Raw genomic sequence first — 26,857 nt, forward strand, 5'->3', positions numbered from 1 at the left:
CACTGTGGAATTGAAGAGATCTCCTGCTGAAAAAGTGTCCACAATTAATCCTAAGGTTAGCCATTTAATTTTCAGTAAATAATCTCGTAGCCTATAAATGAAAAGTATTCTCTTCTGTCGTGAATGGAGCTGTGTGATTTCCGTTTGCTTACTTAAATAGCTTTGATATATCAGTGGTAGTTTTATTTAATGATGAATTCTATGTTTTTTCAGAATATTCAATACAACAAATTGACGTTGAGATACTCCTGTAAATTCCCCGGCTGTTCATCTGGATATTATGTCAGTTGAATGGAGAAACTTAGCAAAAAGCATTTCTACAGGTTTCCAAAAAAACTTCAAGGATTGCTTCTGAAGTGGAAAAGTATTTGTAAACTGTCACCTGATGTGAATTGTGCTACTTATTTTGTTTGTGAAGATCATTTTTTCGAGGAAGATTCTATGAATAAAACTAGGCATAGGCTAAACAGGGATGTGTTTCCGAAACATGTGGCAGGTGTTCCATGTGAAATTTCTAATATCACTAGTGACTCAGGGGAAACTGTTGTTCATAGTGAAATTTTTGTTGTGTGCTTGAGAAATAAAAAGTAAGTTTTGTTTTCATTTCACTGTTTTCCTCCACCTTTCCTATTTTAGGTATTTAATATTTATGTCTTCTTTTTTATGTTGAAGAATTTACAGTGCTAAGATGTAGGGACATTTTTTAAGAAATTAATGGTCAGTAGTGCAAGTTTCCTGGGCAATTACTCAGAAATTACAGTACTGAAACATAGCTGTAACAAATTTCAGAATTCTTCATTAATTAACACTGTGATAAAGATTTCTTAGTTGAACCTCTTTAACTGCCGATTATTCTCTTAATAGGTTTTTTTTCTCCATTGACCGCACAGCTTGTAAGATGTCAAAGTATGACATTAATCCGGAATATTTGTGGTCCAGTTTAGCTGCAACAATTTTTATTTAGCCTGTGACAGTTATTTACACTACAAGCTTGTGACGCACAAAACATCCTGGAGCTTTTATATGTTGATCAATATAAGCGCCTGACAGTCCTGCTCAAGAAAACATCATAGGAGCAGCGACTGTCAGACGCAAACGTCAAAAACAGACTTGTAAACTGCCACAATGATACTGATTTCTGTCAACATACAAAAGCTCCAGGATGTTTTGTGCGTCATAAAAACTAGACGCAACAGATGAAACTGACAGTAAGTCGAAACAAGCTTGTAGTGTTAAAAGCTGAAGCTAAATAAAATTGTTGCAGCTAAATTGGACTTGTAATATTCCTGAACAATAAGTTTGTCACTACTGTATTGCAATGTGCTATAGCCGTGTTTCAGTTATTTTATTATGATGCTAGCCAAAATAATTACATAGCACGCCCAGAAAACTGAGATAAGAAAATTAAAAGGAAAAAAAAAACAGCCTACATAAGCTAGGAGGATTGCAACCCGCAATGTTTATCCTTTTTTAGTTCAGCTTCTTACCACTAGAGGCGCTGCTGTCGGTCAGTGTTTCCCTCTTTTAACACGGGAGTTGCGCTTCTCTTTTCTTGTTCTTCTGTGGCTGTGGATGCCGTAGCTAATCCGAGCATTAAACGTGATCACAGCGAGTTGTTTAGTGAATTTCGATTCCATTTGTTGCGAGCAGTCATCGTTGATTGTGATGGTAAGCGATAAATTCTGCATAAGAAATCGATAGACATAATTTGCAGGATATAGGCTTCCTTCAAGCGGAAAGCAAGCGCATGCGCGTACCGCAACTGTCGCTTGGAATCGTCGACAATATAATCCCCTCCGTGCCTCGACATGTGGATCGGACTATAGACGCATACTGATGGGGCACACAAAATTCCGTCCCCGTGGGGAAGGGGTGGCTGAAGGAATGACATCCCACCACCCTGTACGACTAACACTGCCAAATCTAGGCAGTGCTGATCTTGCGACGATATGGGATGACGCTAGGAAGAAGAAGGGGGATACTTTTATATTACCTGCCAAATAACTATATCGCGCATTTGTGTAGTCGATTGCTTCTTCGACAGGTGGGCTGTTATCGACAGGTGGGCTGTGGTTCCATGTATGTTTTGAGAAGTATGTCTTTGTTCTTTAAAGAGGTGTACAAATTTCTACTCGAAAAATCCATTTTCACTGGTATGTTATGAAAACATTAAGCATGTCTGTTGGATGGTTTAACTTCCAAAAATTTGTATGTGTTCATCACTTTTACTAGAAAGGGAAGCCCGTCCGATAACATCACCCGTTTCTTTCTATCCATCACTTTACGCTGACGTGCTGAGGGCCAATATGTCTTCAGCAATAACGCTATAGCGGATGCGCCATTAATGATCGCAACATTTGTGACCGTGTCAGCCTCTGTGGCAGCAGGTATCAATTAACAGTTGATTGTATGAGATACTGATTGCTAGGTATCTGTGTTTACACACACCAGACAAATGTCTAATTCAGTGTTCTCCGGTAAGAGCTTTAATAGTCTATGGCGACAGCTCCATTCCATACCCATCATTATTTCGAGATACTGTATTTTCTGTACAGCGATGCGTGTGCCAGAGTTCTCGTGTGTTGTGATTACATGTGTCTCAGTTTTTAGTCTTAGGTAGTTGGTTTAAGCACATGTTCCATGGATTACAATTGCGATCTCTCGCTGTGATACGGGAAGCGTCAATTAGTCTGCAATCGCAAAGGCATCACGCAGACCATTGGCATGATTACCCTTTACATAATTTTTAGCCACTTTTACACGACTCAATTTCTTGTTACAGTAGATAACTCGTAGAAAGTCAGTCTGCAGCAGCGGCTCTGTAATATTATTCCCGAGCTGAAGTTCGCTTGCACGAATTGTCTGGTCGTCTGTGCTTACACGACGGCGCCAAAATTGTGTATGGTATGTTCTGCGTCCTATCTGTTGCTTAAACCTGTACTGAATAGTGAAAGTAGTAATATGACGAAACGTTATTCTAAATCTGTACATAGTAACAGCATTAACGCAGTATCAGTGATAATATGGTTTATTGTTGACCAAAGCAAAATTCATAGTACATCTTCTTGACAAAGATCGTCAGGTAAATTGTCCACATTTGTGAAAACTGAAATAACAGGAAAACTGCCGCTCAAAAATCTCAAAACTGTGTCGTTAGTGTGTCGCAAAGTCAGTATGCCACTGTCGTAAACAACAGAAGAAGCAAATCTGTTGTTTTTGATATAGGCGTAACAGGAAACTGCTTCGCAGAGCTGAGAATGCTTTATCTGTCGCCGGCACTCGTAGGTTTCAAGCCGAAATGGGGTTAAAGATAACTGAACTTGAATTAAACCGCAGACAGCTTTTAACTGATGATTACTAACGATCTGTTTCGCTGCTTTAAAGCAGCATCTTCAGGTTCTTAGTAGTGTCACATAGATTAGCACGTGGAGACGCCCCCAACGTTCGTAGAAATAGAATTCAACACCATGAAGAAAGGAAGTGACAGTCTATAGTGCTTTAACTTCGCGGCAACCACCGACGGGGTTTGTCATTGTAAATGGGGAGCGCAGTTATCTGATTTTTATTCACGGTTCTGACTGTTAGTTCGATTAAAATTGGCTGGCCGACGTGGCCGAGCGGTTCTAGGCGCTTCAGTCTGGAACTGCGCGACCGCTACGGTCGCAGGTTCGAATCCTGCCTCGGGCATGGATGTGTGTGATGTCCTTAGGTTAGTTAGGTTTAAGTAGTTCTAAGTTCTAGGGGACTGATGACCCCAGATGTTAAGTCCCATAGTGCTCAGAACCATTTGAACCATTTTGATTAAAATTAACTTGATAGTTGGCGTCTTCAGTTGTCTCTACAGTGTTGCCACAACCGCTGCCGCTTACCGCTCGGTTATCGGCGACACACACAAACATGGCAGGTCACTTCACAAATGCTGTTAATGTGTAACGCGAAGCAATGTTGGAAGCGGCAGACACGAGGTATGATGGACTTCAACTGGGAGGTGCTCTGTCGACAGCTGATTTTAAGAGACCAGAGACTGAACTGCCGCAGACGACGCGTTCTGTAGCCCTGAATTTAAGCTCATGTCCTAACCTAACCACAACATCGTGGTGCGCAATGCATGCGAGAACACGGCGATTAACAATTTGCAGCAGAACTAAAATCATGATCGCTTTGTTCACGGCGGTTAACGCAACCTCTACGTGCAAAGCAGACAACAAAATTTCAGTTTTATCGCTAAAATCAAACTGGAATTTCTCGCTGTCATTGGTTACCTGAAACTATCCTCACGCTTGCTACACGAGCTGCAGCGTTACCAACAGATGAGCATTCCTGGTTGGCATTTGGTTGCAGATTATAGGCTAACGAAGAAAGAATTATAGGAAGAAAAATAAGAGCAAATAAAGAAGTCAATACGATTTTGAAAATGACGCGACAAATGATTAGAAATAAAAATTACATTTACCTCAATTAATTGAATAAAAGATAGTCAAAATCTTTAGATTCAGAAATTTAAAATACATTCGCTGCTTTGGACGAGATTCGAACTTACGACCGCCTACACATCAGTCAAATACGTTAATCACTGCGCCGCGCCATTACTCTGCGGAAGAGCGCTACATTTAGGACTCTAGTGCCCCAGTCGCAACGATTAATTGCTGCCTTCAAAAATTCGGCTTCACGCAATGTCGTGCGAAGCTTATCTAATGTAGTCCGATCTCTATGATTATAATAACTGTATACGTAACGCTGAATAGCGCCTGTGCGAAAGGATCCAGTAGTGTTTGGTTAGTGCTGTGTATGAAGCGTGTGTACATTGTTAGCGTGTGTGTGTGTGTGTGTGTGTGTGTGTGTGTGTGTGTGTGTGTGTACTCTTCGCTGACGAAGGCTGTGGCCGAAAGCTATAAGTGAGAGTCTTTTAATCGTGCCCGTCTGCAACATGACGTGTCTTCTTTACGGTACGCAGCAATCTATCTTTTCCTGCATTGTTGGACTTCCATTGACGTATTGTTGGCGAGTGAACGCCAGCCCGCTTGCTGTCAAGTGGCAACCGAGTTAAAACAGGCCTATAGAGCACCAACAGAACTGTAACACATTCGTGAAGTTCGCAGTCTGCTCTAAGGAGCAAAATATTAGTTTTTGGAGCGTTCAAATAAACACGCTTTGATCCTGGAAGTGACAATCCCGCCTAGCTGGAGTATACTCACAACAGATCTGGAGACGAGGAAGGCCTCCATGACGGGCTGAGATGCGCTGCTTACTGACCGCTTTACGCGCGCGACTCGCCAAACACCCAACACGTGTATCCGTTTACAAAGCACGCCTTCATCACCGCACCGGAGCGCCGCTGCGCAGCCAGAAGTCCGCCACTCTATCCGCTGCGCCTGGCGTCCACACACCCGCTCACTACGGTATCACGAGCTCCCAAATGCGATTTCCCTTATAAATTAATCTCTCACTACCGCTTCTTGCTGGTCATGTAGAAACCCCAATATTGATCCTGGAGATGCAGTTCTGGCTGCCGGATTTCATCTTCCACAATCGGTAGCTCGCTCCGTGTATACTTTTAAGATCTCTGCTTGCCTTTTACAACAGTCTTTTACGGCATGTTGCTTCGCCCCCCCCTCCTCCCCACGTATGTGTGAGATACAACATCCAGAGGGGGGAGGGGATGAAGGAAGAACAAGAAGCATTGGACTGAGGGCGAAGTTCTTCGTTTCCTTTACTGAATTCACGTCTAGCGTATCTGATATTTTTTTCTGCACAAAGAGACGCATTAATGTTGATATATTTAGTAAATCAGAAAAATCGAACTGTGTGACAGTAACTTTACAGCCAGCGTACATGGTTGGTTTGTAATTGATCTGCTGGCTGTAGTGGCCGTGCTGTTCTAACCGCTACGGTCGCAGGTTCGAATCCTGCCTCGGGCATGGATGTGTGTGATGTCCTTAGGTTAGTTAGATTTAATTAGTTCTAAGTTCTAGGCGACTGATGACCTCAGAAGTTAAGTCGCATAGTGCTCAGAGCCATTTTTTGTAATTGCTGTACACAATCTCGCTTTTCGTGTCACAAGCAGTTGCGCACCTTCACAAGCTGGTGAAAACATAACTGCTAGGTAAGTGTACATGATTAAGAACATGACATTATCCCCTAGGAATTAATATTTTAGCCATTCCAAGACGGCAAAACACTGGAATGGTTCAAATGGCTTTGAGCACTATGGGACTCAACTGCTGTGGTCATAAGTCCCCTAGAACTTAGAACTACTTAAACCTAACTAACCTAAGGATATCACACACATCCATGCCCGAGGCAGGATTCGAACCTGCGACCGTAGCGGTCGTGCGGTTCCAGACTGTAGCGCCTTTAACCGCTCGACCACTCCGGCCGGCAACACTGGAATGCGGTAATCTTCCACCAGTGGTCACTTCGCACTTTTTCCACCAAAAAACCGTGTATTTTGTTTAATTAAGAAAATGTGGGTGACTGTCGAAGCCCGACAGAATTATTAACGATATTCCAAAAAAATTAATCAAATACACCACATTAGAATTTTAATCAATATTAATACTACTTTGTAACAGAAAATACTTTTTTTAAAGGTGAAAGTTTAATGATAATTTGTCAATGCGACAGAACATACTACACTACTTTACAGTAGTGAAGTTGAATGTGGAGAACGCTATAATAATGAAAAAGTATGAGCTGATTGTAATAAATACATGGGTTAGCGGCACAGGCCAGGATGGATTTATAATGTGGAGTTTAATTTGACAATAGACTGAAATTTATTTGCTAAGGCGAAAATGTTGAGAGTATTTGTATGAAGTTATATATGTGGATCAACATATCCTGAAACAAAGGACCGCTATTTTTCCTAATCTGACATTACTGTTTCCATCACTGATGCGTGGTGCTATGTTACAGATTGTAAACCGTAAATATGCACCATCTTCATGTATTGACCTCAAAATTATTTTTTATTTATTTGGACAAGAATGCTGAAAGACACGCCAGCAAAAGAAAGAGTCGACACAAAAACAATATCTTTTCCCAATTTGCGAAACTGAATGCTTACAGCATCTGCTTGATCATGCCTTACTGTGGTCGTAACAGGCACTTCTTATACACAGTCCAGTTACATTGTGTCCACCTGTCGAAAGCCTGAATATGTTCCCCAAGGGTAGATGTATACTTGTGTTGATTCACTGCGCCTTCTGGTCGAGCGGTTCTAGGCGCTTCAGTCCGGAACCACGCGGCTGCTACGGTCGCAGGTTCGAATCCTGCCTCGGGTATGGATGTGTGTGATGTCCTTTGGTTAATTAGGTCTAAGTAGTTCTAAGTCTAGGGAACTGATGACCTCAGATGTTAAGTCTCATAGTGCTTAGAGCCATTTGAACCATTTTTTGAACTATGCCTTCCAGAATTAGAAGGTCATCCAGGGAAAGCCACGAAAACATTCCCCAGATCATAATGCTCCCTCCTCCGACCTGGACCCTTCCGACAGTTGTTGCAGGGTGTTTGTTCTCAGACTTTGACGCCGTTCACGCCAAGGAACATCTGTTCGATGGAGCATAAAACGTGATCTATCTGGAAAGGCCACCCGTCACCACCCAGTGGATGTTGCGGTACTGGCGTGCAAACTCCAGCCTCCATCGCCGACGAACAGCAGTTAGCGTGGGCGCATGAACCAGGCGCCCACTGCGGAGTCCCATTCGCAACAACGTTCACTGAACGTCGTTGAGGAGACACTGTTGTTGGTCTCTTGTCTCAACAGTAGGACGTCTATTGGTCCGTACACATCTCCGCAGCAGTCGTTCACCGCTGTCAACTACTGCCCGTGCAGCACCCTCAGTTGCCTAAGCGACGGTTTTGAATATAGCCATTTTGCCATGCACAGTATATTTTAACAACGGCGGCACGCGAATTTACCGTTTCGGAAATGTTTCCAGTGTTGGCCCGAAAGATAATGATCATGCCCTTTTGGACGTCAGATAAATCGCTTCGTTTCCACATTACGACTGCGACATCACCGTTTTCCGCGTTAGTCCCTTATCTGGCGAGCAGTTCTTGAGAGGGATGTGTGCAGGTTGTAAGGTGTCAGGCAAATCCAACACCTTCCATGAAAACCCTGACATGATAGCAAATCCGGCAGTATTTCACATAGCTCCAAATAAATCCTGACATTAAATTAACCAAAGTAATACGATCAACGAGTGAGCAAATGGAATACCACAGACTAACACAAGAACGCCTAAATGCATGTCATACCTTCCCACCGTGAAACAGACGCAGTCCTGAGTGGAGAAACGAGAATAGAAGCCGAGAGCAGAATCGTGTAGACTAGGACACCCTATGACAAGGGACGGACACCCACGTCGCCAGCCGACCGCCAAAATCACCCCCAGCCCATGTTAAAAGATAGAGCCCTCCAGCCCATGTTAAAAGATAGAGCCCTCCAGAAGAACAGTATAGATCTTACGATAACACTAAAAGGGCCACACCAGCTGCAAGTTATAGCGTGAGACTTTTTCGCGTCTCTGTTACGTTGCAAACATGAAAAACATTGCGCCACCACAAAAAGTATAACGTTTCTCATTGGATAGACAGAATTTTTGTAGGCAGAGCTTAAGGTTAACATTGAGACCCTGATTGGTCAGATGAAAACACAGCCAGATAGTTGTTTTTTAAAAACCAACTTCGGTAAATTGTAGTAAGGAGAAGTTAGGAGAGAGCTGCTTCCGAGACGGCGAGCTGTATGGAGCCGCGTCGCCCGCCGCCCCCTGACGCTGCCTAACCAACGACAAGATAATGAAGGCACGCGATGCCGCATAACAGCGCATAAAGCTTCACTCAGAACTGCAGGAGTCTCATCTGTTACACCCCCGTTTTGCGTAATTCTAGTGTCGATCGTCAATTAAAGCTCACGGTATTCACATTTGCTATGTGAAGTAAAAATCTGAAACGCGATGATTTTTCTGGTACATAATTATTGAGAAGCCACATCAGCCACTGTAATTTACGACAAGTTAGATAAGTAATTAAAGATAGTTGAGGGTCACAGTATACCATTTTGGTAGTTTTCTCTTTTATGAAACTTAACTTTAATCTAGATTATAGATGTGATATGGCATAGATCATCCTTCGATCCATTGTAGAACTTGGAAACCCATTCACGGAATATTCGTTCACATTTTTGTTGAACGCAGTTGGTTTTTATCATCCTTTATTAAAATATTTCCTTTTATCAACAGCGCAATTTATAAACAATGTTTTATGAGTAGAATAAAATTTCCAATGGTAAACTTAACTGCTTTTTAGACGTTATTTTGCCAGCTAACTAAAAATAGGAAAGCCTTGAACCCCTTCCATGAAATTTAGTTAGTATTAAGATTCTTTTACAGGGAGTGCAGTGGAGCTGACGCTGAAATCATTAAGTATTTGATTATATCATCGCTAGTCTCACTGAACTCTTCTGAACTCTACATGTCATGTGTGGTCTGGCGTCTCCTTACCAGCACCAGGTCCCAGGTTCAAACTAGTCAATTCTCTAAAAAACACGCTCAGAGCGTCGTTGCGCGAAAGTGGTAGGGAGACACGACTTAGAACAGACAGACACCACGCAGAATGTTAGAAGGTTATGCACTAGAATGTTATTCCCGCTGAACCTCCCGATGTTGTGTTATGATGAGGTGATTTGCTGGATTGGCCCCAGGTGATGTCCTCGGGCTGTTGTGGAGAAAATTACTCTCGCAGCAAGACTGGCCTTTGGAGATGTGGAGGTGAATTGTTCTTTGGCAGCTGCGGAGGAAATCACTCTCGCAGCAGGTACGGCCGACGTCTTTCCGGCCTGCGGTGTTGTTCGAGGCCCAGTTCCAGGACGAGCCGATTGTGGGACTGACCGGAACTTCTTGAAGATAGCGCGAGCAGTCTGCCGAATTCTGAGTTGTTTTCCGCGACCTCTCCGACAGGTCTTATATTAGGATCGTTCAATAAGTAATGCCCACATCTCTTAAAAAAAGCCATTTACATACATCTTTGATGTTTTTTTCTCTGCGCCGATGAGGTTCCGAACCGTTCTGGCCGATGGTAGAGCCGTAGTACAGCGTCAAAATGGCGTCTACACACGACTCACGTTACAAGCAGCGTGCTGTTATTGAATTCTTGAAAAAGAAACCGTGGTGAACATCCACAAACGTTTGTGTGTACAGTGTATGGCGATGCTGCAGTTGATAGGAGTACAGTTGGGCGATGGATGAAGAAATTTACAGCCTTAAAATGCAGAAACAGAGCTCCATGATCAGCCACGCTCGGGTCGTCCTGTCACAGCCACTTCTCCAGACGTGCTGAATCGTGCGGACGCCATTATTCCTGCAGACCGGCGCATCAAAATTCGACAATTGGCTCTACACCTGTCGGTCAGCATTGGAAGTGCGTCTGCAATGATCGAGACTCCCGGATATTGAAAGAGGTTTCACGATAGGTTCCACGAATGCCTCATCCACCCTACAAGTCCAGACCTGGCACCCTCGCACTCCCATCTCTTTGGGCCGCTTAGAGAGTCTCTATGGTGAACACACTTTAAAGATGACGACAGTGTCAGTCATGAGGTGAAAACATAGCTACGCCTACAAGACAAGAGCTTTTACCAGAAAGCAATACATGCTCTTCCACAACGTTGGCGCATGGCCGTGGAACGTGATGGGGACCACATAGAAAAACAGGACATGGGAAGATATGGTGATGAATATCGTCACCAGATTCTGACTCTTAACAATAAATACTTTCAGAGAAAAAAATGTGGGACATTACTTATTGAACGACCCTCATATATAAACCTACCACCGCTAGTGCTGCCACCTGGCGTTTATGAGTGCTTATTGCACGTTGACGTCGAACTCAGGCGGTATTCACATTAATGTGACTTGACTGTGTATCTCGCTGTATCAGGATAATCGACTTAGGTGAAAGATTAGTTTTCCAGCCCGTTAGGCTTCGTGGCTCACACAGTCATTTACATCGTCAGCCTATGCCTCGTTTTTCAACTGGGTCTATGAGTCGCTGTAGGTTCCCTTCCTTCCTTTGTGCACGTTGCAGCCATCATGACTTACGTGCCGAGATCTGATTTCAGAGTTAATTCTTTTCTTGCGTCGTTACTTCGCGTTAGGGCGCCTATATATTAATGACCTTGCAGAGAATAAAATGGTTCAAATGGCTCTGAGCGCTATGGGACTCAACATCTGAGGTTATCAGTCCCCTAGAACTTAGAACTACTTAAACCTAACTAACCTAAGGACATCACACACATACATGCCCGAGGCAGGATTCGAACCTGCGACCGTAGCGGTCGCGCGGTTCCAGACTGAAGCGTCTAGAACCGCTCGGTCACACCGGGCGGCTTGCAGAGAATATTAGGATAGTAAAGTCAGACTGTTTGTACATGATGAAGTTTAATAGTCAGATAGAGAAAAGATTTCAAAATGGTGCACGGGTTGGTAACTTTCTTAAATGTTCAGGAACGTAAAATTGTCCTCGCTGCAAAGGTGAAAAACGTAGTGTGTGCTATGGTCACAAGTCACTGAGTCACAGCTGGAATCATGCAAGTCATAGAAACAGAAATGGATGAAACAATCTCTTGGAACGTGAAACTGAATGATCACATTGGTTCATATGTAAAGTAGGTGCCGACATCGGGTCACAGGCAGCATACTGAGAAAAATTCAGACAGTCTAGAAGAGAGGTTGCTTACGAAACACTCGTGAAGATAGACGTCTAAGTATCGCGTGAATGCCTACTCATAAGATTTTCAGGAAGGGTATTAAGTGAAGAACCTAGGAATATACTAGAATCCTTTACGTACCGCGAGGACAAGATTAGATGAATTAAAGAGCGCGCAGAAGCGTTTACACAGTTTTTCTTCCAAGCTGCATATTCGAATGGAAAGAAACGGAACCATCACATCTAGTACTATGAGATGTATCATCTGCCATGCACTTCACAATGTTTTGCAGAATATCAGTTTAGGCGTAGAGGAACTATATTTTTCTTTCACTGAATTCGAATTCGTGTCGTCCTTGAAATATCTGACTGTTTCTATACTGACCACTTGTCTTTCGCAAGTACGGAATCCCGTTGTGTCCTCGTATTTCAGTCGCCCCAGTGACGAGCAGCTCAGGAATAACAACGTGACACACGCCAGGCGCCGCTACTTGTGTAGCTTTCACAGCCAAACACCCGCGCCACCACACAATTCATTAGGACCCGCCACGCGGATGCACGTTACGCACAGCGAATGTGGCCGTTGCTATTCCGAGTAACTCCCAGGCTGCGCTCACAGTGGATCCGATATCGGTGGATTCAGCCGACGATCGACATCGGCCATAGACGACTGAACTTTCCAAATCAGTACTCCATTACGTGCGAACACTGTAGCCGACGTTATCTCCCGAACGTACAGACTTCTGACGACAATCGGTGAAATTCAAATCAGTTTGTTTTCTTCGGTCAAATCGAGCGACGTTCTCGCACACGAAATATGGAGCGTAAGAATCTGACAAGTTTAATCCAAGAAAGTGTGAATTTGTAGCATCCTGAGGATCAAAATATCATAATCGGGTTATAATTCGGAATCTGTGGCCTGAAATCGCAGGTTTATTCGAAACCTCAAATAGGCGAAATCTTTATTGGACATTTCAGGCAAAGATTATAACCTCAGAAAATAATTTGTTCAAAAAATTGGTTCAAATGGCTCTGAGCAGTATGGGACTTAATTTCTGAGGTCATCAGTTCCCTAGAACTTAAAACTACTTAAACCTAACTAACCTAAGGACATCACACACATCCATGCCCGAGGCAGGATTCGAACCTGCGACCGTAGAGATCTCACGGTTCCAGACTGTAGCGCCTAGAACCGCTCGGCCACTTCGGCCGGCAGTTTGTTCAAATGAAAAGGGTGGCGTATCTTATATGCTTACATCTACTGTAGTGGATCTTTTTTATGGTATGTTGTCATTAATTGTCTACAAATTACTATTACTGCTTACTAGCGTTCTATGCCAGTAGGGTAGTGATGCTGTTAATATGAAGTGGTTTGCAAATGTGGCGTACGGTATGTATTTCCACTTTTAAGATTCAAAAAATGGTTCAAATGGCTCTGAGCACTATGGGACTCAACTGCTGTGGTCATAAGTCCCCTAGAACTTAGAACTACTTAAACCTAACTAACCTAAGGACAGCACACAACACCCAGCCATCACGAGGCAGAGAAAATCCCTGACCCCGCCGGGAATCGAACCCGGGAACCCGGGCGGGGGAGGCGAGAACGCTACCGCACGACCACGAGATGCGGGCCCACTTTTAAGAGCTGTAGGTTTTCAGAGTACCGTATGCTACACTTTAGCTTGTCTTTCACTCGTGTGATAATGACAGTCATTGAGGTTAATTGGCGTACATGTGCACAACATTAAATACAGCGAAACAGAGTGTTTATAACCTGCTTTTCAAAGTCACCACGGATTATCTCGAGTATGTAACAGAATGTTTCTCCCGTCATCTCATACAGGATGTTACAAAAAGGTACCGCCAAATTTTCAGGAAACATTCCTCACACACAAATAAAGAAGAGATGTTATGTGGACATGTGTCCGGAAACGCTTAATTTCCATGTTAGAGCTCATTTTAGTTTCGTCAGTATGTACTGTACTTCCTCGATTCACCGCCAGTTGGCCCAATTGAAGGAAGGTAATGTTGACTTCGGTGCTTGTGTTGACATGCCACTCATTGCTCTACAGTACTAACATCAAGCACATCAGTACGTAGCATCAACAGGTTAGTGTTCATCACGAACGTGGTTTTGCAGTCAGTACAATGTTTACAAATGCGGAGTTGGCAGATGTCCATTTGATGTATGGGTTAGCACGGGGCAATAGCCGTGGCGCGGTAGGTTTGTATCGAGACAGATTTCCAGAACGAAGGTGTCCCGACAGGAAGACGTTCGAAGCAATTAATCGGCGTCTTAGGGAGCACGGAACATTCCAGCCTATGACTCGCGACTAGGGAAGACCTAGAATGACGAGGACACCTGCAATGGACGAGGCAATTCTTCGTGCAGTTGACGATAACCCTGTACAAGGTAACGTTGACCACGCCACTTTATGGAGAGTGCTACGGGAAAACCAGTTGTTTCCGTACCATGTACAGCGTGTGCAGGCACTATCAGCAGCTGATTGGCCTCCATGGGTACACTTCTGCGAATGGTTCATCCAACAATGTGTCAATCCTCATTTCAGTGCAAATGTTCTCTTTACGGACGAGGCTTCATTCCAACGTGACCAAATTGTAAACTTTCACAATCAACATGTGTGGGCTGACGAGAATCCGCACGCAATTGAGCAATCACGTCATCAACACAGATTTTCTGTGAACGTTTGGGCAGGCATTCTTGGTTATGTCTAGATTGGGCCCCATGTTCTTCCACCTACGCTCAATGGAGCACGTTATCATGATTTCATACGGGATACTCTACCTGTGCTGCTAGAACATGTGCCTTTAAAGTACGACACAACATGTGGTTCATGCACGATGGAGCATCTGCACATTTCAGTCGAAGTGTTCGTACGCTTCTCAACAACAGATTCGGTGACCGATGGATTGGTAGAGGCGGACCAATTCCATGGCCTCCACACTCTCCTGACCTCAGCCTTCTTGACTTTCATTTATGGGGGCATTTGAAAGCTCTTGTCTACGCAACCCCGGTACCAAATGTAGAGACTCTTCGTGCTCGTATTGTGGACGGCTGTGATACAATACGCCATTCTCCAGGGCTGCATCAGTGCATCAGGGATTCCATGCGACGGAGGGTGGATGCATGTATCCTCGCTAAAGGAGGACATTTTGAACATTTCCTGTAACAAAGCGTTTGAAGTCACGCTGGTACGTTCTGTTGCTGTGTGTTTCCATTCCATGATTAATGTGATTTGAAGAGAAGTAATAAAATGAGCTCTAACATGGAAAGTAAGCGTTTCCGGACACTTGTCCACATAACATATTTTCTTTCTTTGTGTGTGAGGAATGTTTCCTGAAAGTTTGGCCGTACCTTTTTGTAACACCCTGTATATTCGTAAAACTTGTTTGGTCATTCCGATAACTGACGATAGAGTGTATACTACTCGCCATGTTCTTTACCAGACAGGAAAACTCATTCACATGCATTCAGCGTCTCTTAATAGCAGAAGCCGCTATGCAGAACTCGTATCCAAGCAGAGAGGCATCGTGGTATCCACCTCACCCTAAGAGGTTAAAATATAACCTACTTCATGCATGGAATAGATTCTAACCTAACCTAACCTCCTTCACCCTGCCAAAAACTGACGAAGAAGATCGGATGCACTATGTCCCGCTGTCGGCCGATGTTTTCGGGCGACCTCTCGCGACGGTGTCTGACGACCGTTGTCGGTGCCGCTGTGAACGCAGCGTAATACGTGCGGACCTTTGGTCCTGTAGAAAAGATTGATTTATCGCTACTCTACGCGTCAATTTACACTACTGGCCATTAAAATTGCTACATCACGAAGATGACATGCTACAGACGCGAAATTTAACCGGCAGGAAGAAGATGCTGTGATATGCAAATGGTTAGCTTTTCAGAGCATTCACTCAAGGTTGGCGCCGATGGCGATACCTACAACGTGCTGACACCAGGAAAGTTTTCAATCGATTTCTCATACACAAACAGCAGTTGACCGGCGTTGCCTGGTGAAACGTTGTTGTGATGCCTCGTGTAAGGAGGAGAATTGCGTACCATCACGTTTCCGACTTTGATAAAGGTCGGATTGCAGCCTATCGCGATTGCGGTTTATCGTATAGAGACATTGCTACTCGCGTTGGTCGAGATCCAATGACTGTTAGCAGAATATGGAATCGGTGGGTTCAGGAGGGTAATACGGAACGTCGTGCTGGATCCCAATGGCCTCGTATCACTAGCAGTCGAGATGACAGGCATCTTATCCGCTTGGCTGTAACGGATCGTGCAGTCACGTCTCGACCCCTGAGTCACCAGATGGGGACGTTTGCAAGACAACAACAATCTGCACGAACAGTTTGACGATGTTTGCAGCAGCATGGACTATCAGCTCGGAGACCACGGCTGCGGTTACCCTTGACGCTGCATCACAGACAGGAGCGCCTGCGATGATGTACTCAACGACGAACCTGGGTGCACGAATGGCAAAACGTCATTTTTTCGGATGAATCCAGGTTCTGTTTACAGATGGTCGCATCCGTGTTTGGTGACATCGTGGTGAACGCCCATTGGAAGCGTGTATTCGTCATCGCCACACTGGTGTATCACCCGGCGTGATGGTATGGGGTGCCATTGGTTACACCTCTCGGTCACCTCTTGGATGTTACATTTCAGATGTGTTATGACCCGTGGCTCTACCCTTCATTCGATCCCTGCGAAACCCTACATTTCAGCAGGATAATGCACGACCTCATACTGCAGGTTCTGTACGGGCCTTTCTGGATACAGAAAATGTTCGACTGCTGCTCTGGCCAGCACATTCTCCAGATCTCTCACCAATTGAAAACGTCTGGTCAATGGTGGCCGAACAACTGGTCGTCACAATACGCCAGTCACTACTCTTGATGAACTGTGGTATCGTGTTGAAGCTGCATGGGCAGCTGTACCTGTACTTGCCATCCAAGCTCTGTCTGACTCAATGCCCAGGCGTATCAAGGCCGTTATTACGGCCAGAGGTGGTTGTTCTGGGTACTGATTTCTCAGGATCTATGCACCCAAATTGCGTGAAAATGTAATCACATGTCAGTTCTAGTATAATATCTTTGTCCAATGAATACCCGTTTATCATCTGCATTTCTTCTTGGTGTAGCAATTTTAATGGCCAGTAGTATACCCGCCAGACGCTCGAAAAGCTGTGTGTTGCGGTTGACAGAGAGAGGTTAGCGATGTTTCAGAAAAGACAGTAGCATCTATTAGGCGAGAACAAGACAGAGGAGAGAAACCTTGAAAGTTGCGAGCGGATCCTTCGGCACTGTAAAAAAAATTGTTCAACTCGTCCTCGTCCTCGTCCTCCTCCCTCCCCCCACCCCCCTTCAGGAGTTCTTCAGGCTTGAGTTATTGGACTACATGAATTTATTTTGCGGAAATAAATGCAACATTAAGACAAGTGCTGTTCGCATAAGAACTTGAAGCAAAATTTATAGTGTTTTGGCAGAAAGTTGGGGGATTCTGTGTGGAGTACCTCCGCTTTTCTTGTAATACAGCATATCGATTAACAAGTAAATAAGTTCTGTTTCTATAAACTGCAGAGCAAGAGCTGACTGTTCCGCCATTTTTAGCCGATCATCCACATAGCAGCGGTACTGTTTACACAGCTTTCTAGTTAAACTACGTTGCGTAGAAAGCATGAAGGACGACGTTTGCCCCTCTCCTATTTCCTACACCTCCTTCAGACCTGTAGCGTGAATCACTCCTCGTGTGGGGGAGATGATGCGAAGATATATCTCACTTCACACGTCACAGTCAATGACTTGCGTTTCACGCTGGTTCTTCGCACATAAGCCTTACCGCGTCGATACAGTGTGATTAACAGCTTGTACACGTGCTCTAGCCAATAAGGTCTGTATGCAGAGAAGGCAACTCTTCACCTTAGCATACATAAGAGCAAATAAAGAACCTCGAACGATAATTAGAAGAGTAACATACATTCTTCATCACGCAGCTACGGGACATATTTTCTTACTTTCTGTAAAGTACGTATACAGTTCTTCAGTTTCTTCAAGTGACATTATCAAACAGTATGGTGACTACGGCATTATATTCAATCCTGTGTTAGCTTCCTCCTCCTCCCATCCACCCACCCTTGGCGAATACCGGGCGCGGGAACGTTTCTGCTATTAACACCACAGCAGAAAAAAAGAGCTTCTAATCGGAAACAGAAACATATAAATACGCAATGCCCTATCCATCACCTGCAAAATTAACCTTTTTATGCTACATTTCGGTCTGTTACCCGAATCTCCATTAAAAAGAAAAAGCTTGTTTTGTGACACAGTCGTCGGCTTTGACAAGTCACAGCCGCATGGTCACTTTCCAACGTCACGTAGACTCCGCTACAGATAATTCAGTCACCACAAAATTCAGTTTTCAAAGAACATGTATCTAGTTGCTGTGATAAGTCACTGCTCAAAACAGGACAGTAATACCGAGATTTTCAATACACCCCGCTCTCTGCATCTACGATTCAACTGCCCATATCAACATACTCCCTAAGCGCAACTCCTCCGCATACCCAGAATCAATTTAAATTTACACTGAGGCGACAGTCATGGAATAACGATATGCACATAACATATGGTGGTAGTTTCACGTACGTACGGTATTAAAGGCCAGTGTATTGGCGGAGTTGTTATTTGTACTCAAGTGATGGATGTGAAAAAGTTCCCGGCGTGAATATGGGCGCAGCAGGGGAATTAACAGGCTCTGAACGCGAAATGGTAGTTGGAGACAGAATGCGTGGAACATTCCTTTTCGGCAATCGTTAGGGAATTCAATATTCCGATATCGACAGTGTCAAGAGTCAGTCAGTTTCAGGCATTACTTCTCACAACGGACAACGCAGTGGCCGACGACCGAAAGCAGTGGCGTTTGCGTAGAGTTGTCAGTGTTAAAAGACAAGCAACAATGCTAAAACTAACCGCAGAAATCAAAGTGGGACGTACGACGAACGTATGCGTTGCGACAGTGCGCCGAAATTTCGTGTTAATGGGCTATGGCAGCAGACCACAGACGCGAGTGCCTTTGCTAACAGCACACGACATCGCTGGCAATGACTCTCTTGGGCTCGTGACCACATCGGTTGGACTCTAGATGACTGGGAAACCGTAGCCTGGTCAGATGAGTCCCAGTTTCAGTTGCTAGGGGCTAATGGTACGGTTGGAGTGTGGCGCAGACCCCACGAATCCATGGACCCATGTTGTCAACAAGGCACAGAGCAAACTGGTGGTGGCTCCATAATAGTGTGGGCTGGTTTTCCATGGAATGGACTGGTTGCTCTGGTCCAGCTGAACCGATCAATGAATTGAAATGTTCGGCTACATGGAGACCATCTGCAGCCGCTCATGAACGTCATGTGACTTACCCGCCCATCCAACACTTATGGGACATAATCGAGAGGCCAGTTCATGCACAAAATCCTGCATTCGGCAACACTTTCGCAATTACTGACGACTGCAGAGGCAGAATGGCTCAATATTTCTGCAGCCCTCAACGACTTGTTGAGTCCATGCCATGTCAAGTTGCTGCACTAGGCCAGGCTAAAGGAGGTCTGATATGATGTCAGGAGCTATCTCACGACTTTAGTCACGTTAGTGCAGAGATAACACTATCACTCCGGTGCTACAGCACATGTCAATTATTAGGCACGCATTTTAAACTATCGGATTATATAAGTAATAGCTACAGTCTCTCTCTCTCTCTCTCTCTCTCTCTCTCTCTCTCTCTCTCTCTCACACACACACACACACACACACACACACACACACACACACACACACACACACACACAGAGAGAGAGAGAGAGAGAGAGAGAGAGAGAGAGAGAGAGAAAATAGTTCAAATGGCTCTGAGCACTATGGGACTCAACTGTTCAACTGCTGTGGTCATAAGTCCCCTAGAACTTAGAACTACTTAAACCTAACTAACCTAAGGACATCACACACATCCATGCCCGAGGCAGGATTCGAACCTGCGGCTCCAGACTGTAGCGCCTTTAACCGCTCGGCCACTCCCGCCGGCAGAGAGAGAGAGAGAGAGAGAGAGAAAGAGGGGGGGGGGGGGAGCAACAACTTGAATGACATGACTCCGTATGTTTGTTGTAAGTTGAGTATCACAGCCAAAGCAAAAGTTTCCAGAATGAGATTTTCACTCTGCAGCGCAGTGTGCGCTGATATGAAACTTCCTGGCAGATTAAAACTGTGTGCCGGACCGAGACCCGAACTCGGGACCTTTGCCGACTCACGCCCCGTACTCACAGCTTTATTTCTGCCAGTAGCAAAAGTTACTGTGCAGCACACGCTTTCTCGCCGTAGAGTACACGCGGGATCGTGAATGGCGCGGCTGAGAATTATCAGGTGCTGCATCGGGGCAGCGTTCTCCCACAACACGCTCAAGGCCTGACCCGGCATCTGGCCGAAGAAAAGCAGTCAGGGCCACCGCACACGTCATCCGCTTGTGTTTTGCTGCCGAACACAGCTTGCAGAGTGACACGGCAGACTTAGTAACCACCATTAGTCGGTCAACATATAAAGAAGATCGGTAGGTAGGTTTTGCGCGACCGTAATGTACTTCTTGTGGTACAAAGTTACTTTTGTGATTTTCCAGTTACGACAGACCCCTGCAGTAACATACGCTATGTACCCGTCGTTCTACTTCAGCAGCAAAAAGATTCTAGCTGGCACATACTGACAAGAATACTAACAGGCAGTGTGGTGCCTGAATCAGCTGCCAGAAACACGGTTCGTTTTTGGATCATTGCTTCTTCCAAGACGGCCGCGGTGGCCGAGCGGTTCTAGGCGCTTCAGTCCGGAACCGCGCGACTGCTACGGTCGCAGGTTCGAATCCTGCCTCGGGCATGGATGTGTGTGATGTCCTTAGGTTAGTTAGGTTTAAGTAGTTCTAAGTTCTAGGGGACTGATGACCTCAGATGTTAAATCCCATACTGCTCAGAACCATTTGAACCTTTTTTTTTTTTTTTTTTTTGCTTCTTCCAATTAGAAACTGTGAACAAAGGCGGACTGATAAGGTATGCTATGAGGTGGTTCTCAGCAGAATCGGAGAGGGAAGGAATACATGGAAAACACTGACAGGAAGACGGGACAGGATGGTAGAACGTAAGTTGAGCAGGGAATAACTTCCCTGGTACTGGAAGGAACTGTAGCGGGTAAAAACTGTAGAGGAAGTCAAAGACTGGAATGGATCTAGCAAACAATTGAGGACGTAGGTAGCAAATGTTACTCTGAGATGAAGAGATTGGCAGAGGAGAGGTATTGGTGGCGGGCCGCATAGTCAGAGGACTATATATATAAAGACGTTGCGAAAATCTGAAACCACCTGTGGAAGTCGTGGATCCGTTATTCGGTAGTAAATGTAATCCTCAGATGGAACTAAGCTTCACGCCATACATTGTTCCATTATGGCCGAAAGTTGGGTCTGGCAACAGAAAAGTGGCGGGATCGAATCCTGGTCGGACCACGGAATATTTCAGTCCGCTTTTAAACTAGCCCACACCTCTCAATGGTGATAAGAGTCGTCTGGAACGACACGTGGTTCATATTCCACGTTGACCTCTACGTCCCCTTTGTCCGGTAGCATCACTAGGGCAGGTTAGGGACACGCAAATCATGTCGCACGGGATTTATTATGGTGGAAAAGCGGCAAGCCCAACGATATTTCAACACACAGTTGCATTTTTGCTACTAAGAAGTCTTATTTGATGTAGAAATATTTCCATAGTACAGGCAGGCGACCATTCAGATTTGGCACAACTTTGAAATATAGATCGCACAATTCTTTACTAAGCGATGGAATTTTGAAACGCGTAACGCTTAATAAAGAACTGTGCGATTAAGACCTTTCTGTGTTTCAAAGCTTTGGCAGATAAGTAGTCTGTGTTTTCAGGCTACTCTGTTACGATTCTCAGTTTATTCTGTTACCAAATAGGAAGATCTTTGAAGGTGACAGTATACCTTGCACTTTTATCCTAACATTACTGGCGACAATGTGTGTCCCCTTACGGCTACACAAACAGGTAATTTTAGCAGCCACAAATTGACCACCAAAGACTGTCACGAGCGTAGAAAAAAGAAAATTAAAAAAAAACCACACGTCCGGAAAGAGCCAGTCAATACCAGTTGGTGGGTGTTAGCGAGGTGGTACAGGTAGGGAACCGGTTATAAACGATACTGAGATAGATACGCGGACCAGAGGGGAGAGGGCTAGTATGTAACCTACGATAACTGAGCATAAACAAAATCGAATAAGAGAAAGACCAAGAGGTGGACGACGGTCATGAGGTGGAGAAGAGCTTATTGTACATCCAAATCTACATCTACATACATATTCTGTAAATCAATGTGAAGTGCTTGGCAGAGTGTATGTGACATGGTACTACATGTTCTGTGCTATATTTAAATTCAAAATTTCGCAGAGATACTGGAGGAATAATTTTTGCCGAGTTCCATACAAGAATGTTGTTGGTAGACACCATAGCACGTGGTGTAGTGGAGGCTACCCTCTGATGCGGACGCAGAAAACGAACAGCTAGTGGCCCGCATTTTTGAGAACCTTGACGCATGTCACTAATGGGCGGAAAACTACCTCCGTAAGCAGTGGCGCCGACTACGATTAACTGTCGTGGACAGGCGTTCCGAGTAGTTAAGCCAGAGAAGTAATGACTTCTTATTGCCTGCGGTAGCTAAGCAGACTTCTACTTAAATACCTAATACACACAAACCCGCTTCCATAGACATGGTAGCTACCAAGTGTGGTGTGTGCGATTCGGTCATAGGTGGAGGAACCATACTCTAGCAAGACGACTCCATAAAGGATGTATCAATGTCCTGCGTTAGATTACACTACTGACGATAAACAGGAACCACTGTAAAATAGATTGGAGTAACCTTCTGGAGTAACAAAGAGATAAAATGAATACAGAAAACTACCTGTAGGGAAATCAGATGCAACGCTGAGATTCAATGCAAGAAGCTTAATCAACGGCGAAATAAATGGCCTACAAAACACTTGTTCGACAGATTTCTGAGTACTGCTAATTAGGCCGGCACCATTACCAGACTGAGTAAGGGCAGTCGAATGAAAATGAGGCAGATGAGAAATAATATTAAAAAAAATCAGGTAACTGCAAGTAGGACTTGCGTACCGAAGGTTCCGTAAAGCTTTAATTAAGGATACACACAGTTTTTTCCATCCTGGGAATCGAGAATCTAGACGATTTTTGCCTGTTATCGGTATCAATACTGGCAAGATATTGGTTCCGGGAATTCTAAGATTTTCTAGATTAATTCCAAGATAACTTTCGGATTATTTTCACTTAATTGTGCCGTGAAGTCTTGCTTCCTGCCACATTTCATGATTCTAGATCAACGAAAAGTACCCTATAGGTTTTGATGAGTGAATCTGCGAGTATAAAATAATATTATGTGATCAAAATTATCCGGACACCCCCAAAAACATACGTTTTTCGTATTAGGTGCATTGTGCTGCCACCTGCTGCCAGGTACTCCATATCAGCGGCCTCAGTAGTTATTAGAGATAGTGAGAGAGCAGAATGGGGCGCTCCGCGGAACTCACGGAGTTCGAAAGTGGTCACGTGATGGGCTGCCACTTGTGTCGTACGTCTGTAGGCGAGATTTCAACACTCCTGAACACCCCTAGGTCTACTGTTCCCAATGTGATAGTGAAGTGGAAGCGTGAAGGGACGCGTACAGCACAAAAGCGTACAGGCCGTCCTGGTCTGTTGACTGACAGTTGAAGAGGGTGATAATGTGTAATAGGCAGACGTCTATCCAGACCATCGCACAGGAATATCAAACTGCATCAGGATCCACTGCAGGTACTGTGACAGTTAGGCGGGAGGTGAGAAAACTTGGATTTCATGGTCGAGCGGCTGCTCATAAGCCACACATCACGCCGATAAATGCCAAACAACGGCTCGTTTGGTACAAGGAACGTAAACATTGGACGATTGTACCTATGTGATACATAGGATTAACTGAGTACACCGAAAAAGTTCAACGAAGAGCAGCAAGTTTTGTGTTGTCGTGAAACAGGGCAGATAGTGTCACGGACATGTTAAAGGATTTCGAATGGACACCATTAAAACAAAGGCGTCTTTCGTTGCGGCGGAATCTTCTCACAGAATTTCAATCACTAACGTTCTTCTCTGAATGCGAAGATATTTTGTTGACGCCGACCTGCACAGGGAGAAACGATCATAAAAATAAAATACGGGGAAATCAGACCTCGCAAGGAAAGACACAGATTAAAACTGTGTGCCGGGCCGAGACTCGAACTCGGGACCTTTGTCTTTCGTGGGGAAGTGCTCTACCAACTGAGCTACCCTAGCACGACTCACGCCCCGTCCTCACAGCTTTACTTCTGGCAGTACCTCGTCTCCTACCTACCAAACTTAACAGAAGCTCTTCTGCGAACCTTGCAGAACTAGCACTCCTGAAAGAAAGGATATTGCAGAGACATGGCTTAGCCACAGCCTGGGGGATGTATCCAGAATGAGATTTTCACTCTGCAGCGGAGTGTGCGCTGATATGAAACTTCCTGGCACATTAAAACTGTGTGCCGGGCCGAGACTCGAACTCGGGACCTTTGCCTTTCGCGGGCAGAAGTAAAGCCGTGAGGACGGGGCGTGAGTCGTGCTTGGGTAGCTCAGTTGGTAAAGCACTTGCCCGCGAAAGGCAAAGGTCTCGAGTTCGAGTCTCGGCCCGGCACACATTTTTAATCTGCCAGGAAGTTTCATATCAGCGCACACTCCGCTGCAGAGTGAAAATCTCATTCTGGAAAGATACAGGTGTTCGATTTTTCCACGCGTTCTTCGAGAGTGGAATAATAGATAATTATTGTGATGGTGGTTCGACGAACCCTCTTCCAGGCACTTAAGTGTGATTTGCAGAGTATCCGTGTAGATGTAGACCCTGTAGAAGAGAAGAAAGATCCAAGGAAGAAGGGCGTTTTAAGTCACAGCATCGTTTAGTCAGCATGAGAGCGTTAGGGGATGCTGCACGAACTGCGTGGCAGACTTTGATAGGCGGTGTGCACCACGTTTAGGATTACTACTGAAATTCGGAGAGTGCGCGTTCAGGGAAGAATCTGCCAAGATAATGCTTCCTCGCAGGTATGTTGTGCGAGATGACCACAACGAGAGAAACAGAGGTCCTAACGCAGATTTACCGACAATCACTCCTTTCGCAAATGGAAAAGGGAAATGAGGGAGGCAGGGGGGGAGTGAGATAATGGTAGCAGAAGTACCCTCCACCAAACACTGAGACTCTGCTTGTGGAGCGTAGAGGTATCTGCAGCTCCTTGGCAGTGAGGCGCGGCAGGTTACTGGTGTTGACAGCGGGGGACGCAGAGCTCGGCCGGAGTACGTCGTAATCCGGTGCCGGGTTTCACACACTCCACAAGAACACAAACACAGAAGCAGACAGGTGAGGCGCGACGCGACGCGACGCGCGCAGCCCCGGACGCTAGAGCGGCTTACGTAGGAGCCCCTCCTGGAGTAGTGCGTGGCGCGGGACGTGTCCATCGCGGCGCGGCGTCTGCGGCAGACTGGCTGCTGCTGCCGCTAGCGGAGCGCAGCCTGATAGCAGCAAACACTGTGCGACGGCGACGCCTGCAAGGCCGCGGCGGGCGTGGCCAGGGCCGCGTGGGGGGCAGTGGCGGAAGCCGGGGCCCGACCTACTTAACACCCGCCGGCTGCGGCTCCACAGCCGGTGTCGGCCAGAGCGCCGGTAAGCTCACCACGTCTCGATGCTCCGGCAACGGGACAGCGCGGCCGTAACCTTGATCTTGACCGCAGTCTTACAATTACTGGTGCCTGTGTTCACGTTCGAAGTAATGCCATTGTTGTTGTTGGTGATGTGGTGGTGGTGGTCGTCGTCGTCATGGCGGCGGAGATCGTGTTAATTGTTATGACAGTATCAGTTATGGAGACTGTGTTGGTGGTTGTGGCAGCTGTGGTAATCTCGCTGATCATGGTGGTTGCTTTTGTTTACTGCATTTATAGTGCCGTCTGCTTTAGTTCTGGTTGTAATAATAGTCATGATGATGATTCTGGATGTGCTCGTTGCAATGATGGTGATGGCAGCAGTGGTGGTGGTGGTGGTGGTGGTGGTGATTGTCGCTATGGCAATTATGATGAATATTGTTGCAGTGGCAGTTGTTGCAGAAATGATGGTTGCAGTGGCAGTTGTGGTGACAATGGTGGTGGTTGTAGTTGCAAATAGCAGTTGTGGTAATGGGGGCTGGTTAAAATGATGGAGGTGTGAGCTCATTGCAGTGGTGGTGATGGTGGTGGTGGTGCCGCGCGGGATTAGGCGAGCGGTCTAGGCGCTATAGTCATGGACTGTGCGGCTGGTCCCGGAGGAGGTTCGAGTCCTCCCTCGGGCATGGGTGTGTGTGTTTGCCCTTAGGATAATTTAGGTTAAGTAGTGTGTAAGCTTAGGGACTGATGACCTTAGCAGTTCAGTCCCATAAGATTTCACAGACATTTGAATATTTGAATTTGTGGTGTTGGTGGTGCATTACTAATTGTTGTACTGGGGCTGGTAGGAATGGTTGTGGTGTTGGTGCAGCCGGTTGTTGTTGTTGTTGTTGTTGTTGTTGTGGGTGGTGGTGGTGGTGGTGGTAGCTGTAGCTGCTGACAAAAGTGGACATGATTGTAGTGGAGAATAGAGAACAGGAATGTAATAAGACTAGAATTGATCACTGTCATTGCAATGTCAGACCTCGTTTCTGTTGTGGCTCTGTTTTGATTTCAGAAATTTTTTTTTGTTTGGGGTCCTCACAGTCCCTTTTAACCTTTTAGTTATTCTCACAACCGGATTTTCATCAAGATGCTTTTATATGTATGTGGTTGAACAGCACTTTCGTAGCCAACACAATGAACTTGACCGAGCGAGGTGGCGCAGTGGTTAGACACTGGACTCGCATTCGGGAGGACGACGGTTCAATCCCGCGTCCGGCCATCCTGATTTAGGTTTTCCGTGATTTCCCTAAATCACTCCAGGCAAATGCCGGGATGGTTCCTCTGAAAGGGCA

At 45.4% G+C, this 26,857-nt stretch overlaps 1 protein-coding gene across 5 annotated transcripts in view; it reads right to left on the reverse strand.

Moving 5' to 3' along the window:
• Positions 1 to 26,857, reverse strand: part of LOC126100174 (TBC1 domain family member 4) — an 874,659-nt gene that overhangs the window by 66,014 nt on the left and 781,788 nt on the right. The window contains exon 1 of one of the 5 annotated variants that reach the window (XM_049910726.1): positions 25,299 to 25,352. The exons of the other annotated variants lie outside the window; for them this stretch is intronic. Coding sequence (XP_049766683.1) covers positions 25,299 to 25,343 — 45 coding nt within the window. The 5' untranslated portion in view covers positions 25,344 to 25,352. Of the gene's footprint in view, positions 1 to 25,298; positions 25,353 to 26,857 lie in introns of those variants that run through there. 5 annotated transcript variants of the gene reach the window in all.

The sequence above is a fragment of the Schistocerca cancellata genome, chromosome 9 (assembly GCF_023864275.1).
Source record: "Schistocerca cancellata isolate TAMUIC-IGC-003103 chromosome 9, iqSchCanc2.1, whole genome shotgun sequence".
NCBI classification, from domain to species: Eukaryota; Metazoa; Arthropoda; class Insecta; order Orthoptera; family Acrididae; genus Schistocerca; species Schistocerca cancellata.